The sequence below is a fragment of the Musca vetustissima genome, unplaced genomic scaffold, assembly GCF_032173495.1.
Source record: "Musca vetustissima isolate MV318-11 ecotype Yass unplaced genomic scaffold, APGP_CSIRO_Mvet_v1 utg808, whole genome shotgun sequence".
Lineage (NCBI taxonomy): Eukaryota > Metazoa > Arthropoda > Insecta > Diptera > Muscidae > Musca > Musca vetustissima.
This window is the reverse complement of record NW_026875817.1, coordinates 39,123-56,035: the sequence shown is the minus strand read 5'-3', so window position 1 is coordinate 56,035 and position 16,913 is coordinate 39,123. Positions and strand designations below refer to the sequence as shown.

The following is a 16,913-nucleotide window of genomic DNA, read 5'->3' as shown; positions in this document are numbered from 1 at the left end:
TTTCGTCATCAAAAACCAGTTCCACTGAGCCTAACATCACTTAAATTAGTTTTTCTGAATTATTCTACTTCATTTTTTGTTCGTTTACAATTAGTCTGTTCCTGTACTGCAAGAATCTACGAGTTTTTACTATTTTTTGGTCTGTTCCCGTACTGCAAGAATCTACTCGATTTTACTATTTTCTTCGATATCATAAAGGAAAATTCGTTATCGTAGTAAAAAATAGTAGATTCTTGCAGTACGGGAACAGACCATTTATTTTTTACTATCGATATCATAAATGAAAAAAGAAAAGATGCCTTGGCATAATTATTGATGATAAACTAACATTTGACAGCCATATCGACAACGTTGTAAACCACACACATTTAGCATTACGCCAACTGTACAACACTGATTTAATTTTACCTCGCAATGTAAAGTTACAACTGGTACATTCTCTAATTATGTCTCACATATTATATTGTATTGAAATTTTCTCCGGTACAACTAAAACGAATATGAAAAAATTAAAATGTTGATTCACCGAGTGGTTCGTTATATTTATTCACTTAAAAGGCTTGATCACGTAAGCCCGAAAGTAAAACTATTCCTCGGCTGCTCTTTTTGGCGATTTATAGACAGCAGATCATTAATGCTGTTCTATAATGTTACTAAAGAACAAACTCCCGATTTTCTATTGCATATGTTTCCCTTTTGTCGTTCAAGCAGATCCACTCAATTAATAGTTCCCAGAGCTATCGGATTTATGTATAAATCATTTCATGTGCGAATCTCTAGAACATTCAATAACCTTCCGCATTCTCTAAAGAAATTTTCATTATCAAGCAGCACATATAACACAAAAATTATAAACCACTTCGGTTTCACATAAATATACGCATAACATAAATAAATAAATGTATAAGCTTTCCACAATATCTGTGAAAATTAAAATTGGGCATGCTAATTTGATTGACAATTTCATTAAAATCGGCCTTTAAGGCTTCTAATTGCATTTTTTGAAATAAATATATTAAAATTATAATGCTATGTTAAAAATGTATTTGGAGTAGCTCTCAGTTTTCTATTTAATTCATAATGAATATGTACGTGTAGTCAATTAAAAAACTTCATAATATTATATGTTCGGATTATCAATACTTTATAAGATATAGTCATTAAGATTTTATTATTACATGAAGTAGTATGCTTTGCAATTTATCTAAAATCGGCCTTTGAGGATTCAAATTGCATTTTTGAAATAAATAAATAAAAGTGTTATCGCAGTAAAAATAGTAGATTCTTGCAATACAGGAACAGACCATATGTTACGTTTTATTTCAGTGGCGTTGCCAGTTGAATTTGGTTGCTTTCCATAACTCGAATAATCGACCCATAAATTTCTATCACTTCCACACCTTTCCTATAATTGAGCCATTGCCACTTATTGGTCTGTTCCCGTACTGCAAGAATCTACTATTTTTTACTCCGATAACACTTTTTTCCTTTATGATATCGAGGAAAATAGTAAAATCGAGTAGATTCTTGCAGTACGGGAACAGACATTATATGTGTAACACATATGAAAATGCTAGGAATTGCAAGTTATTCCATGAAGAAAGATTTGTTTCCTCAAACATTCCCAGCAGGCAAATTGTGTAAAATGAATACGGGAGGACATTTAATAAAGAAAAAATTCGTATTGTATCCGTTACCAATTTTCCTGTTGGGTGATTTTTAAAAACATAATTTGCCAAATTCATATCGACACTAGTATTACGTTGGAATCAAATCATGGTACAATTGTTGTACAACAACCTTCCATTATTATACCATGGAATCAAATCAACTGGGATTTGCAGATACCTTTTATAATTGTACCATGCAGCCCAATGAATACCTTTTAATATAAAAATTCTATATTGAACAAGGAAACGATAACATAAACGATCGAAGTTGATATGCGTTGCGCTTCGGAGTTAAAGGGCTAATGCCATGTTCTGACGGGCATTCGAACAACGTAGTTCGCTCTCAGAATTACGTACACGAATTAACCCGTTCATACAACACTATTCTTAATTCATGTCATCAGAGTTATTTTATTTCAAACTGTTTGTTTCTTGTTTTACACCAAAATTGTAACATATTTGCGTGAATCACATATGGATCTAAATAGAAAAAATAATTCTCTTTCTCCTGAATATAATATCAACCCCTATCTCTTTACTTTTGATTCATGTTTTCCATTTTTCCTGAAAATATTGTTGTTTTCAATACATTTTTATATTTTCTCACCTCAAATGTCAAATTAAAAAAAAAATGGAGAATTTTTGTTCCCCACTTTTGTCTCTTGTTTTGTACGCTAATTAGAACAAAGGGGAAAGAAATGCATATTGCATCATGTAGACAACAAAATTTACATCCTTCTGCATATATAAAAACTAGCATTTTGTTTACTTTTCAATCATTATTTTCAATTTTACTGAAAAAGTTTGAAAATTTAAAAATTTTTTCATGCTGTTAAAATTAGTTTATTTTCGATAAATTCTCTCAATTGTTAGAGATGGGACAAAATTCTTGGTGATTCAGAGAGTGATTCGAATTGAACAACGTACAAAAGTAGGTGTTCGCTCAGACAATTTTGTATAGGGAACTAAGTAATTACTTCATAATTAAGGGTCGAACAACGTGGCATAAGCAGAATGCTCGCGTTGAACCATCCGTCGCGTTATTTGTTATCGAAAATACAACAACCACAAGGAAACGATAACACAAACGCTCAAAGTTGCTGTGCGCTGCGCTTCGGAGTTAAATATATTTTAACTTTTTGCATGCGTTAACGCGATAACAAAAAACGCTCAACGCGAACATTCTGTTTAGCCCTTAAAGGGCTAAGCAGAATGCTCAACGCGAACATTCTGCTTAGCTCTTTACAAAATCGAAAAGGTTTGCTATCATCGATTTAGATTCACACTTGCAACAACATCGGTATCGCATGGATTTCAGAAGCATGTTTAAACATGCTTTAAGATAACAGGACATTTTGGAAAATTGGCATCACCGTTAAATTGCTTTGATTGTTCGTCGATTATTGAAATCGATTTTCCGAGTTTCCCATGTCTACTTCTAAACATTTCCATTTCTTCAGCCGTGTACATCACACCTTATTCGTAAACAATCGTTTTGGGCCTTGCTTACAGTTTTTGTTTTATTAGGCATTCTCTCCTCTCTCATGTTTGTAGCAGGTGGAGCGTTTTTAATTTTAGTAAGACATCAGGGACTTGAGCAGTGGAGTTAGCTTTACTAACGAGATAATACATCTAATAATTATTGGGAACTGGGGTTTAATTCGCCTTTGAATGATATGAAATTGCAAAATATACTTATCGGTATATCCATAGTTGTTGCTACATACGTCTTATATTCAATTCATAATGAGCACTTTAAGAACTCGAGATTCGGATTTACCTCAAATCTTGGAACTGATAATGTTTATGAGTATGCTGAAACACAGTACCATATATATGTTCAAATTGTCACTTATGCATTTCATGAATATTTTCAGTAATAAATCACCAATTTATTACATAGCGGTGGTAGCGTGTGGTCAACGATTGCAAGAAACATTGACAATGATAAAATCGGCATTGATTTTTAACCCGAACAATGATCGGCTCCACTTTGTAGTGTTTGCCGAAGACCATTTAATTGCGAGTTTTTATGAAAAGCTTGGAGATTGGCAGTCCCTGTTTCCAGGGGCTTTCGACTTCCAAATTCTGCCACTTCAATTTCCTCCTAATGGTTCGGAGTGGAGAACGCTGTTTAAACCATGCGCGGCACAGCGTCTTTTTTTGCCGGTAAATTATGTTTACAAACGTTATGTATAGATGTGATAACCTATTTTGTAGTCTTTGCTGCAATCGATTGAAAGTCTGTTGTATGTGGATACAGACATTGTATTTTTATCCCCTGTTTCGGACGTTTGGAGTTTCTTCACAAAATTCAATGAAAGCCAAATAGCTGCACTTACTCCAGAGCACGAAGACGCGAATATTGGGTGGTACAATCGTTTCGCTCGTCATCCTTATTATGGATCGCTTGGTGTAAATTCGGGAGTCATGCTCATGAATTTGACTCGCATGCGTCATTTTAAGTGGGAAGAGCATGTTCTTCCCATATATAAGGAGTACAAATTAAGAATAACGTGGGGTGACCAGGATATCATCAATATTCTCTTTTATTACCATCCAGGTGCATATATAATACATTGGCGCTTTTTCCGCAAGTTAATTAACACGATATCTATTTCAGAAAAATTATATGTATTGCCGTGTGAATACAACTACCGCCCCGACCATTGCATGTATATGAGTGTTTGCAGTTCGGCGAATGGAATAAAAATTCTTCACGGAAATCGCGGTTATTTTCATTCTGGCAAACAACCTCTTTTCCGTGTAGTATTCGAAGCTATCGAAAGTTATCAAATTGGCTCGGATCCATATAGCCATTTTCTACTGCCTCTAAAAGAAGCCTTAATGGAACCACATGTTGCCGATTCAAATTGTGGCAAAGTTTCAAAATTAGTGACTTTAATTGCAAGCAAACTTTTGGCAAATGACAATATGTAAATTGCTATTAGAATAAAATAGAGTTATAAGTATACTGGAATTCCGTCATATATTTTAAGGTATATTAATTTGTAAAATGCTTTTACTAAATGTTGTGTTACTGAGAGTTTACGATTTTTACACGGCTTTATCAGTATTCTAGCACAAATTATTGAGTAATTTTAAACTTAAGGATGAAAGTTTTGACTTTGTCATTTTTTATACCCTCCACCATAGTATTAAGGGTAGTTTTAGTTTTGTTTTCCGTTTGTAACACATCGAAATAATCATTTCTGACCCTATAAAGTATATTTATTCTTGAAGATTTAAGCATGTCCGTTGTAATCTGTCTATTGTAATAACTCTAGCGTCTAAACGAATTGAAATATATCGCCAAAATTTTGCATAGAGTTGTCTTTTGTCGGCAGGCAGGTCAAGTTCGGGCTATATCGGTCCACGTTTAGGCATAGTTCCCATATAAGGGTACACCCCAATTTTCTGTATTTTGAGGTTTTTGGACGCGTTTTTAAACAAAATCGCTGAAATTTGGTACTTTGAGTTCTATTGGGTGGGAAATCTCCCCACTAAAAATTATAAATAAAGGTAAATTTTTTCGGAGAGCACTTATATTTTAGGTATTTTGGGGTTCTTGGGCGCGTTTTATAACTGAATTCTCCGAAATTTGGTACATTGGGTTCTTATTTGGGTACCGAATTTCTTTACTAAATATATAAGTATATATATATAGGTCCACTTTTTCTGGCAGTCTCCATATAACAACCGAATTGGCTGTAATTTAGTACGTTGAGTTCTTATTGGGTATCAAATCTCTCCACTAATAATTATGAATATAGGCCAATTTATATATATATTAATATTTTTAATATATATTAATGGTCATACCCGATACATTTTCTGAAAGCCCTTTCAATGTCCTTTCCAACGGTATATGGAAAAGTGTCTCACTCTCACCCGTTTTCGCACACTGGGCACTGACTTTTTTCTATATATATATTTTTTATATATTTTTCTTAAGGGACCGTATATAGATATGTTTAATATATTTAGAGTCATACCCGATACATTTCCTGAAACCCTTTCAGTGTCCTTTACAACGGTGTATGGAAAAGTGACTCACTCTCACCCGTTTTCGCACAGTGGGCCCTGACTTTTTTTCTATATATATTATTTATATATTTTTTTAAGGGGCTGTATATGGATATTTTTAATATATTTAGAGTCATACCCAATAAATTTCCTGAAAGCCCTTTCAGTGTCCTTTACAATGGTATATGGAAAAGTGACTCACTCTCACCCGTTTTCGCACAGTGGGCCCTGACTTTTTTTCTATATATATTATTTATATATTTTTTTAAGGGGCTGTATATGGATATTTTTAATATATTTAGGGCCATACCCAATACATTTTCTGAAAGCTCTTTCAATGTCCTTTCCAACGGTACATGGAAAAGTGACTCACTCCCTACCGTTTTTTTCGACGCACAGTGGACCTCGACTTTTTACTTCCAGGTTCTTGATATCTTCCCACATTTACACCACCACCTTTAAATTTTTCTGTGATTGTAGCTAGTTACATAATTTTATTAAAAATGATAAAAATAATACTGTTTTCTTATACATATATCAATTGATTAGCAATTGTATAGCACGTATGTGTTCAAATTCAAATTTATTTTCACACACATCCGATTTTTAATATTTGGCGTAAAGAATTATATTGTTATATTAAAATATTAGTATCGAAATTGAGCTATATCACTCTTGAATTAGGTATGCCTCTTCATATAATGATAACTACAAATGTTCGGTATTTCTACACGATGTAATCAATATTGGTCCCGCTTTAGGTATATCCTCCAAGGACGTACTCATACATTTTTTTCTGCAATGACAATTTTTATATTGAACCAGCAGTTTTCTCCCAACCCCCCGAAGTGGATGTTGTGATGGCCTTATATAACTGTGACCTCTTAATTACAGTATTTTCGGGATGTTCCACCCTACAATGCGTCGTCAATATCGATTCACTTTTTTGGGTTTTTTTTCGGAAAAATATCCATTAAAAATCGATGTACACCAACACCGAATTGTCGGTATAGGTCCACTTTTTGGTGTGTTCCCAATATTTTTTTTCAAGTACTTGTCAGTATACCTATGGTGGAGGTTATCCCAAGTCCGGCCCGGTCGAACTTAACGTTTTTTTCGCTTGTTAAGTTTGAATTGTTTTCTATTCAACCTTAATCTGGACGTATATTTTTGGTGTATTATCTCGTTTTCTGCTTTCAAATTGTTTTAAACATTTCACAGTGAATTTGTTCGCATTGTTTTAAATGAAGTTTAAAGGTGAGAAAATTAGTTATTCTGAATCAAAGCGAGGTGGAGAATGTGATGATAATTTGTGCGATATTTTAGGTCGTAAATGAAATGTTTATGAAAAAAACATTTACAATCTCTCACGAAATACAAAACTTCGATGCAAGCGTTGTCGGTTCTATCTTTCGCTAACGTTCGTTGCTAAGTCTGCTTTTCCACAGGCAAATACTGAGTTTGTTGGTGAGAGGGGTGCGAGGAAGAAAAACAAAAATTTGCCTGTTCAGAATTTGCCGTACACGCAAATTCTGCTTTGCTCTGTTCGTTAAAAACATTTTTGACATTTCCTTTTGAACCTATTCGCTTTACTGACACACAGTCGGCTTTTGTTTACAAACCTGTTGCTTTAATTTGTGCAAGTGAAATTTAATTTTTTAATTTTTGCAATTTATATAATATTAAAAAATCTTTAAAATGCAAACACTTTTGACTTTTATTTTCTTTCTTTTGTATTTTGATTCGCAAATTTGGCAAAGAAAAAATTGCTAATGGAAAAGCAAGCGAAAGTTTCAAAAGAGAAAACAAAAAATTTGCCAAATAAAAATCTGCCTGTGGAAAAGCAGACTAAAGAGCGAATGCTCATCCAAACAACAACAAAAAGATCATAATGTAAACACACACATGTCCAATATCCCAACAAATCAAAACGCTATAAAAAAGATTGTATCATAAGTCCTAAGCTTAGAAAAGTGTTATGATTACCACCCAGATAACAATTTTTGCAGAGGTATACAAATTTTTTACGATTATTTTTCGAGTAATCTGCATATACTTTGAAGGTAAATTTAATTGTAAAAATAGAAAATAACAAAAAATCGAACAAATAAACAAAATTGTTGAAAATTTGGCACTGTCGTATTTATACGACAAATAATAATACTGTTTTCTTATACATATATCAATTGATTAGCAATTGTATAGCACGTATGTGTTCAAATTCAAATTTATTTTCACACACATCCGATTTTTAATATTTGGCGTAAAGAATTATATTGTTATATTAAAATATTAGTATCGAAATTGAGCTATATCACTCTTGAATTAGGTATGCCTCTTCATATAATGATAACTACAAATGTTCGGTATTTCTACACGATGTAATCAATATTGGTCCCGCTTTAGGTATATCCTCCAAGGACGTACTCATACATTTTTTTCTGCAATGACAATTTTTATATTGAACCAGCAGTTTTCTCCCAACCCCCCGAAGTGGATGTTGTGATGGCCTTATATAACTGTGACCTCTTAATTACAGTATTTTCGGGATGTTCCACCCTACAATGCGTCGTCAATATCGATTCACTTTTTTGGGTTTTTTTTCGGAAAAATATCCATTAAAAATCGATGTACACCAACACCGAATTGTCGGTATAGGTCCACTTTTTGGTGTGTTCCCAATATTTTTTTTCAAGTACTTGTCAGTATACCTATGGTGGAGGGTATCCCAAGTCCGGCCCGGTCGAACTTAACGTTTTTTTCGCTTGTTAAGTTTGAATTGTTTTCTATTCAACCTTAATCTGGACGTATATTTTTGGTGTATTATCTCGTTTTCTGCTTTCAAATTGTTTTAAACATTTCACAGTGAATTTGTTCGCATTGTTTTAAATGAAGTTTAAAGGTGAGAAAATTAGTTATTCTGAATCAAAGCGAGGTGGAGAATGTGATGATAATTTGTGCGATATTTTAGGTCGTAAATGAAATGTTTATGAAAAAAACATTTACAATCTCTCACGAAATACAAAACTTCGATGCAAGCGTTGTCGGTTCTATCTTTCGCTAACGTTCGTTGCTAAGTCTGCTTTTCCACAGGCAAATACTGAGTTTGTTGGTGAGAGGGGTGCGAGGAAGAAAAACAAAAATTTGCCTGTTCAGAATTTGCCGTACACGCAAATTCTGCTTTGCTCTGTTCGTTAAAAACATTTTTGACATTTCCTTTTGAACCTATTCGCTTTACTGACACACAGTCGGCTTTTGTTTACAAACCTGTTGCTTTAATTTGTGCAAGTGAAATTTAATTTTTTAATTTTTGCAATTTATATAATATTAAAAAATCTTTAAAATGCAAACACTTTTGACTTTTATTTTCTTTCTTTTGTATTTTGATTCGCAAATTTGACAAAGAAAAAATTGCTAATGGAAAAGCAAGCGAAAGTTTCAAAAGAGAAAACAAAAAATTTGCCAAATAAAAATCTGCCTGTGGAAAAGCAGACTAAAGAGCGAATGCTCATCCAAACAACAACAAAAAGATCATAATGTAAACACACACATGTCCAATATCCCAACAAATCAAAACGCTATAAAAAAGATTGTATCATAAGTCCTAAGCTTAGAAAAGTGTTATGATTACCACCCAGATAACAATTTTTGCAGAGGTATACAAATTTTTTACGATTATTTTTCGAGTAATCTGCATATACTTTGAAGGTAAATTTAATTGTAAAAATAGAAAATAACAAAAAATCGAACAAATAAACAAAATTGTTGAAAATTTGGCACTGTCGTATTTATACGACAAATCGGTATTATGAAAGATTCTGTTGACGACAGCATAAAAATAAATAATTTTAAATTTTATTTTAATAATATTAGAGTAACTTCGGGTAATGTGGACTATGCGTCTAATGTGGACCACCGCCTTATCTAAGAAAACACTTGAAATATGTCAATGCCGCCTTGATATATGTCTTCATAATTAGTAAAAACAAACATTTAACATGCTTTTAAGTACATAATTGCAATGTTGAACATTTAGTTAAGCTCTTATAGCAATTTGTAATTTGAAAAGTTTTTTATCACAAGAGTCAACAAATTGTTTTTCTCAATAAAAATGTGCATTTGACTGTAATTACAATCTGTTAGTTTTATTTTTAAGCCAAAAAACGTTTTTAAATAAAAATCGAGTAATGTGGACCACTTTAAAAAACGGGAAATTTTCATGGGGACAAGTTCCTAACTGGTCCCTTATTAAAAACATTTTTATGAAATGTTCTGAAAACTTGATATGCGAAATTACTGCTGCTTCGGTTGGATATTGAAGCTAGGACCTTAACAAATACCGCAAATGGGGGCTATACCAAAAAATATATCGGTTCATACACATATATTTTTGCATTCATTGTAACCCAAGACTGCAATAAATGTATATTTATCACAAGCAATCCACAACCTACCTTTTAACTTACTAGTCCACATTACCCGCCAAGTTGTTTTTATTCGCAATTTTGAATTTTTTTAACCCTTTGAGCCCCGAATTTTTTTCCGTAGTCATAGAACTTTTTTTTTGTTTTTGCAAAATAGTCAGGCTTAATCCCAGTTTGTTGTTTTTATAAAAAACAACTATTTATTAGTGGGGAATGTATGACTTCGTGGTCAACAAGGCATTTACAGACAACTACATTACATTTCCCACTGCTATGTGTCGTCACTTTGTGACAAATGCACATAACGTTGTTGTTGGTATTGCTAGTTAAAGCAATAAACCAAACAGTATGGTTGGCGGGTTATTTGGGATACAATTTGTATTTTGTTTTTGCAAAATAGTCAGGCTTAATCCCAGTTTGTTGTTTTTATAAAAAACAACTATTTATTGGTGGGGAATGTATGGCATTGTCCGCCGAGTGGTAAGGCAGGGAAGACTATAGTTTCGGATCTCGCCACTGATCCTCATCAGTTCCCTTAGTTTTTTGTTGGATTTTCTCCCATACATTCCCCACTAATAAATAGTGGTTTTTTATAAAAACAACAAACTGTGAATAAGCCTGACTATTTTGCAAAAACAAAATACAAATGGTATCCCAAATAACCCGCCAACACTACTGTAGTCATAGAACAATTTTCTGTTCACAGATTTAATGTAACTATCTTAGATAGGAAATGGACAAAATTTTACATCGCTACTCCTTGCATTTGGGAGATACAGTACATTCTTTCTGAACAGTAGAAGCCCAATATCAACAAAACGAAATAAAAAATCGACGAAAAAATCATTCTGTTTTAATGCAGAATTCGTACATTTCGAATACGAACCAATTAAAATAATTTGGACTGTATACACAAATTGGTACTGTACACATTTTTGCCCTCTTCTCTGTATTGAAAAGCTCATAACTTTACAAAAAATTTGAATTTTTTAGATTTTTCTTTTGATGTATGTCGTCCATAATCAGGTCTTTACGTATGCAATAACATTTTTATAGTCAAATATATATAATGTTTGACCTGGAATATATTTGGACGAAAAATCTACTACGATTTTTCTGAAATTTTTGCCACAGGTATGTCTCGTCTCCCTGATCACGAAAATATATGACTTTCGTGGGGAAGCCCATAATTCCCTGATATGGACCTCTGAATGGAAGTCAATTCACAATAATGGACGACCTTATTTATATAGCCCTGATCCACAGTGGGAAAAAATACCGATCTAGCGCGCAGAAAATAAAAAATGAAGTTGAAGGAAACTTTAAAACATTAATGCAGTTTTAAAGTAGAGTGTTGAGAGTACTTATGTCCGTATAAAATAATCCGAATTAATAAGCTAGAACGGAATAACGGCACATTTAAAATAGAAATTTTTCCAATGTTAAAAATGGTATTTTTTTAGCTATAAAATTGCGATGGTCGTGTGCATTCTGTGAATATATTATTATAAAATTTTGTCCATTTTTGATATATAGTATTGGTATTTAATTAAATGGTATAGTTATATAACCCATAAGTTATTTTAATTTAGGTGTTTCGGGCTAAATATATGTAAGGTCCGTTTTTTTTAATTCCTTCAATTAAAATAGGGGTTTAGTATGGAGTGCAGTCGAGTTCAGCGTTGATTTTTGTTTAATTTTTCTTGTGTGTCTGTCTAGAACATCATACTAAAGTTTTTCCTGCGACTCTCGGATTTATGGCAATTTTTTTGAAAAAATGCCAATTTGGTGTAGGAAGCTTTTTTAAGGTTTTGTTCAAATAAAATTAAAAATTTGTGATTTTTTAATATAATTCATCAAATATGACTTGGAATAGATCACAGGATAGCAGATAAGAAAAAACAAGTTCAAAATGTCCATCCTAAAGTTCCAGAGTACTGGGTGTGAGTATGAAAATGAGGGTATTTAAGTAAGCTGCTCCAAACGTTGATTTTAAACTCATGCACTGAATATACATTTATTCCAAATGTCTTTCTAAATAAAAATTGAAATTACAACGAAATCGGTTGTAAGTGTATTCTCAAATACCACAGGTAAAGGGTCTACTTTATGAACCCTAAAAAAATATCATTGGTGTAACACAGTGTGTATACATTTATGGTTGTCGCTATAAGCAAACGGACAGTTTTTGCGTGGAGGTGGAATTTATGGGCTTTTATTATACCTATTATGGATTTTCCACTGACTGATATGACTTCGGATGACTTTGTCATACGAATTTCGTTAGGGTCGGATACAGGTATCAGTTACCTATGAATGCCAAAATACATATTATATGGTGATTTATATATTTTTCTACCTATGAATGAAAAATCCGCATTTAACGAATGTTCGTTCATAGATTTTTCTCATTAAATAAGTGTCGAAGAACGGGATTATACAAGTTATAAAAAAGTGAATAGCGATTTATTATAGTTCTTAAACAAATGAAGTGGACATTTTTAAATTTTGTACAGAGAGCTCTTTGAAGTTTGGCTAAAATCTAAAAAATTGTTCTGATTCTTTTCGTGGAATTATATCCTTGGTTCTATATGCCTTCAAGCATACACAAAATATTAGTGCATGGAGTTGATATAAATAAATGTGCAGCTTTGCCCATAGAAATGTTGTCTGAAGAAGCCATGGAATCCAGAAATAAGGACTTTCGGAACTACAGGGAACTGTACACCAGAAAAATTAATCGTGAGGAAACAATGAGGGATCTTTTCAACATGTTGCTATTTTCTTCTGATCCAAAAATATAAAGTTTGTCTTGTAGTACATCTCTTAACCATCGATATAGTGGGCCAGTATCTGAAGAAGTCCTTAAACTACTGGAGGATCCAATGCTACCAAATAATTCAGATCAAAACTCGGATTCTGAATGTGATTAATATTTAATAAGTAATGCCTACATTTAATAAAATATATATAGTTTAATGTTTTAGATATATAACATTAACATTATTAAAGATACATATAATAACAATAGTGTTTGCCCTTAACCCACTTTCTACCCTCCAAATCTTTCGGAATTTTTAAAAGAAGCTCCCATTTTAGGAGTACTATTAGTTATAACAAAAAATTTTGCTTATTAAAAAATGTTAGTGGGTTAATAAAAAAATATTGCCAAATTTTTTCATAAAATAATTAAAATTGTCCATCTAAATCTATTCTTGTCCAAAATATCGATAAACATACAGTAAAACATCTACTTTTATTTTTTGCGCGCTAGATCTGCATTTTTTCCCACTGTGTGATCGTGTTTACAAATCCAATGGATTACATTTGAAGTATATTGCTATGTGAGATCGTAGATCTAAACGCAGTATAAGTCGATTTTAACCACATTTGCCAAATTGTTATTTCGGTTGTTGAACATTTCCTATTGTAAGCTTATTTTTTTATTCACTTATATCATAGACAGACGACAGCCAAAATTTACATAAAAAAATTCTTAATTTGAATTAATATTTACCCCTGACAGACAGAGAGTTTCTGCATTTACAAAACAGTTTTTGTTTCAAAACAATTGTTTGTTTGTATGTAGGAAGAAGATGTTGGCATTCGTTTCCAATATTTTTCTGGATTAGATCTTTATGAACTATATACATGGCATAAAGGAAGAATAGCAGCTATTATATTAGCAAAACAGCTCTCAATTTGAAATAATGTTGAAATTTGCCTTTATTTATAATTTTTATTTTTGTAAACGTAAAGAAATTTGGCAACATTTAATTGATTTTCGACAGCATTACCATATTAAAATTGGTTAAAAATGGGATCAATTGCTTTTTAAAAATTTGCAACCATCCCTAAAAAGAAGTAGAAAAACATCGTCAAATGGTGTTCATTATACCGTATATTTCACCGAATATTCACATGACTGTACTTCCATTTCATTTTGACATACGGGACCAATATTATTAAGTACAAATATATTAAGTACTGGAAGTACAGAAAGGAAAAAAGAAAAAATAACGGCAATAATATGTTGTACACTTTCTTTTGACGCGTCACATATGGACTATTTTTTGTTTTCGCTATGCAATTTTTCTATTTGTAAAATTTTGTTAATTTTTCTTTTAGAAAACAAGAGAGGAGTAAATATCATTTTCAAAAAACATAATTTGTTGTATAAAATATTACTTGATAGGGTTTATATAAAACAAGGAACATAATAAACATTCGTGTACCCTTTCTTTTGACTCTCACTGTATATAAGGAATTAGTTTCTATTTTAATGAAATTTTTATACAACTTAACTTCAAATTGAACTTTGCAAATTAAAAAAATGTTTTGAATAGTTTTTGTGTTTTTGGTCATAAAACAGCTGATCCTAAAATGCTGAGTTTGCAAAATCTTACTGCATAAAATTTTTTCAGTAAACTCCAGTAAGTTTGTTGTTGCAACTGTCAAACTTGCTCTTTCACTTGACTCTCTTTTACTGGATTTTTGTGTAAACAGACAACATTTAGTAACATTTGGTAACTATTGTTACCAAATATCGAGTAAACAGACAGAGCTAATGTTGGTAAGATTCTTGTGCAACTTTTAACTTGGTTGTTTACCAAATATTAAGCAGAACATTGATTATGGAACATTGATCTCAAATTCAAAGCTTGCTGGTAAAGTCATACCAACATCTTGATTGCTTATTGGTGACACGCGATTTAGGTTACTGCTGAAATGCATTTGTTTTGTGTTGTGCGTTATTCCTATATGAGATGTTGATACTTTGCTCCACAAGCCGATTATATTGTTGTGCCGATATATTTCCAAAAATAGTATATAAATATTGCAAATATAAGTCATTTGTAATCGCATTTGCGTGTATATTATTCTGGTGAATGTTTTGCGAGGTAATGCAAATACAATTACTATTTAAACCGTTTTAAACACACAGGTGTTTAAAATTTGACCTCCCATTCTCGGTATCAATTTTTTTTTTTTTTTTTTGATTTAATTCAAAATTTCAAGTGAAAATCTCAAGAACTCTTGAAAATATAGCCGATTTGTTGTGTCAGCATCAAGTGACGGCTAAAGGGCTTCTCAAACTTTAAACGCGTTTTTCTCTTTTGCGAATGGCGGGCACGATAACTCAAAAACTAATAACCCAATCGATTTCAAATTTTTACAAGTTTCTCTGTGAGTGTATAGCTATCGTATTAAATAGAATAAAGCCAATCGGTGAAGATCTTCCTTATTTTTTAACTTGGGTTTTGGTCAAAAATCGGCGATTTTCCAAAAATATTTTTTCAAAGGTCCGCCATTTTGTTAATTTTAGAGCGAAGTCAATAATCCTAGTTCATACGAGAGCCAGACATGTACTCTTTCTAACACCGTTGGAATTTTCGGATTCCGATGTTCCAGGACTTTTCTTTAATTACAAAAAACAACAAAAAAACATTAACAAACATGTTTTGTAAATTATTTTTCTTCTTTTTTAAATCTTCACATATATATATACAAAGTTACAAACCTTAACAAGCATTGGTATTGATTTACCAGCCCATTGAAAATCTTGAAAAATTAAAATCGAGAATGGGTGGGGTTTCCATTAATAAACCAATCGTAAGTATGCTTAAAATTGCTTACTTAGCTGGCTTGTCGCAAAACATTTGTTTCATAAGCCGAGCTTAAAAAAGATTAACAAACGCCTCGGTCTTGCGCGCAGTTTTTTTTAATTTGAAAGACCATTTGCCAAAATGTTCTCTTCTACTTGATCTTTCGATCTAATTCGTGGCCTTCCCCTTCTGCATGAAACATCAGGATTTATGAGGATTTATTTGGCATTTGTGGCATACTATTAAGTACAATTTAAACGTAGTGCAAAAGAGAATCGGAGCGAATTTTTGTATGCGCCATTTACCACACAAAAATAAACCACTATGCTATACAATACTGTTATTATTATGTCCTTTTTTTGCCAGCAGACATTCATTTGAAATGATCTCAAAGCCAGTATAAATAATCTTAATTTATTTTCAGGATTTCGTAAATCAACATCTTATAAAGGTTACATACACACTATAAGTTCTATTGGAGCTATAAACCGTGGCAAAAACTTCTGTGATATTAATAGCTGTCTGGTTTCTTTTCCAGTAACTTTAACTCAGTAAATTCTATTTCAGAGAGTAATCCATTTTTATTCTCTTCTGGATAATGTTGAATAAAAACCTTGATAATTTACCAAAACATTCACTTGTTCAAATTACATCAATAACGTTTTGTATTCAGTTTTTATACTTCCGAATTTTATGTACATATATACTTTTATTATTTTTCAAGTTAGTTCGAAAATAAAATCTGAATTGAACACAACGATTTTTGGCCTCGTGGTATTTACGGTTATTCAATAGGTTATGGGCCTATTCTGAATATATTCCACGATTAAGGATATCATAAAGGATACAATCGGGAATTATCGCAATCAAGGATACTGTATAAGTTTGATACGTTCTGACTCAACTTCCCGAGCTCAGTCAATCACGTCTGCTGATTGACACCACGGGCATCTCCTCTGCAAGTTCCCTCAGCGGAGACCGTAGGGTGCAGATGCCACCGAGCGGTGGTTGTTGCTGTTTGCTCTCCTTGCTCGACACTTTTCTCCCATTGGAATATGTAAATGTAGTAGTAAACGACAACCGATCCTCAGCGATCACCGCAATCCTCTGTGATTGCACGAACCACAGCGTTCACTTGTCGTTTAACCTCCTTATAGTTAACTTGTCGTCTAACCATAGAAGTAACT

At 32.4% G+C, this 16,913-nt stretch overlaps 1 protein-coding gene across 1 annotated transcript; it reads left to right on the top strand.

The window, feature by feature from the left end:
- The first annotated feature begins 3,416 nt into the window (after positions 1-3,416).
- Positions 3,417-4,610, top strand: LOC133338327 (glucoside xylosyltransferase 1). The gene is made up of 3 exons (XM_061546502.1): positions 3,417-3,839; positions 3,891-4,233; positions 4,294-4,610. Exons 1-3 carry the CDS (start codon positions 3,417-3,419, stop codon positions 4,608-4,610), a joined length of 1,083 nt encoding a protein of 360 aa, XP_061402486.1.
- Positions 4,611-16,913: the final 12,303 nt, after the last annotated feature.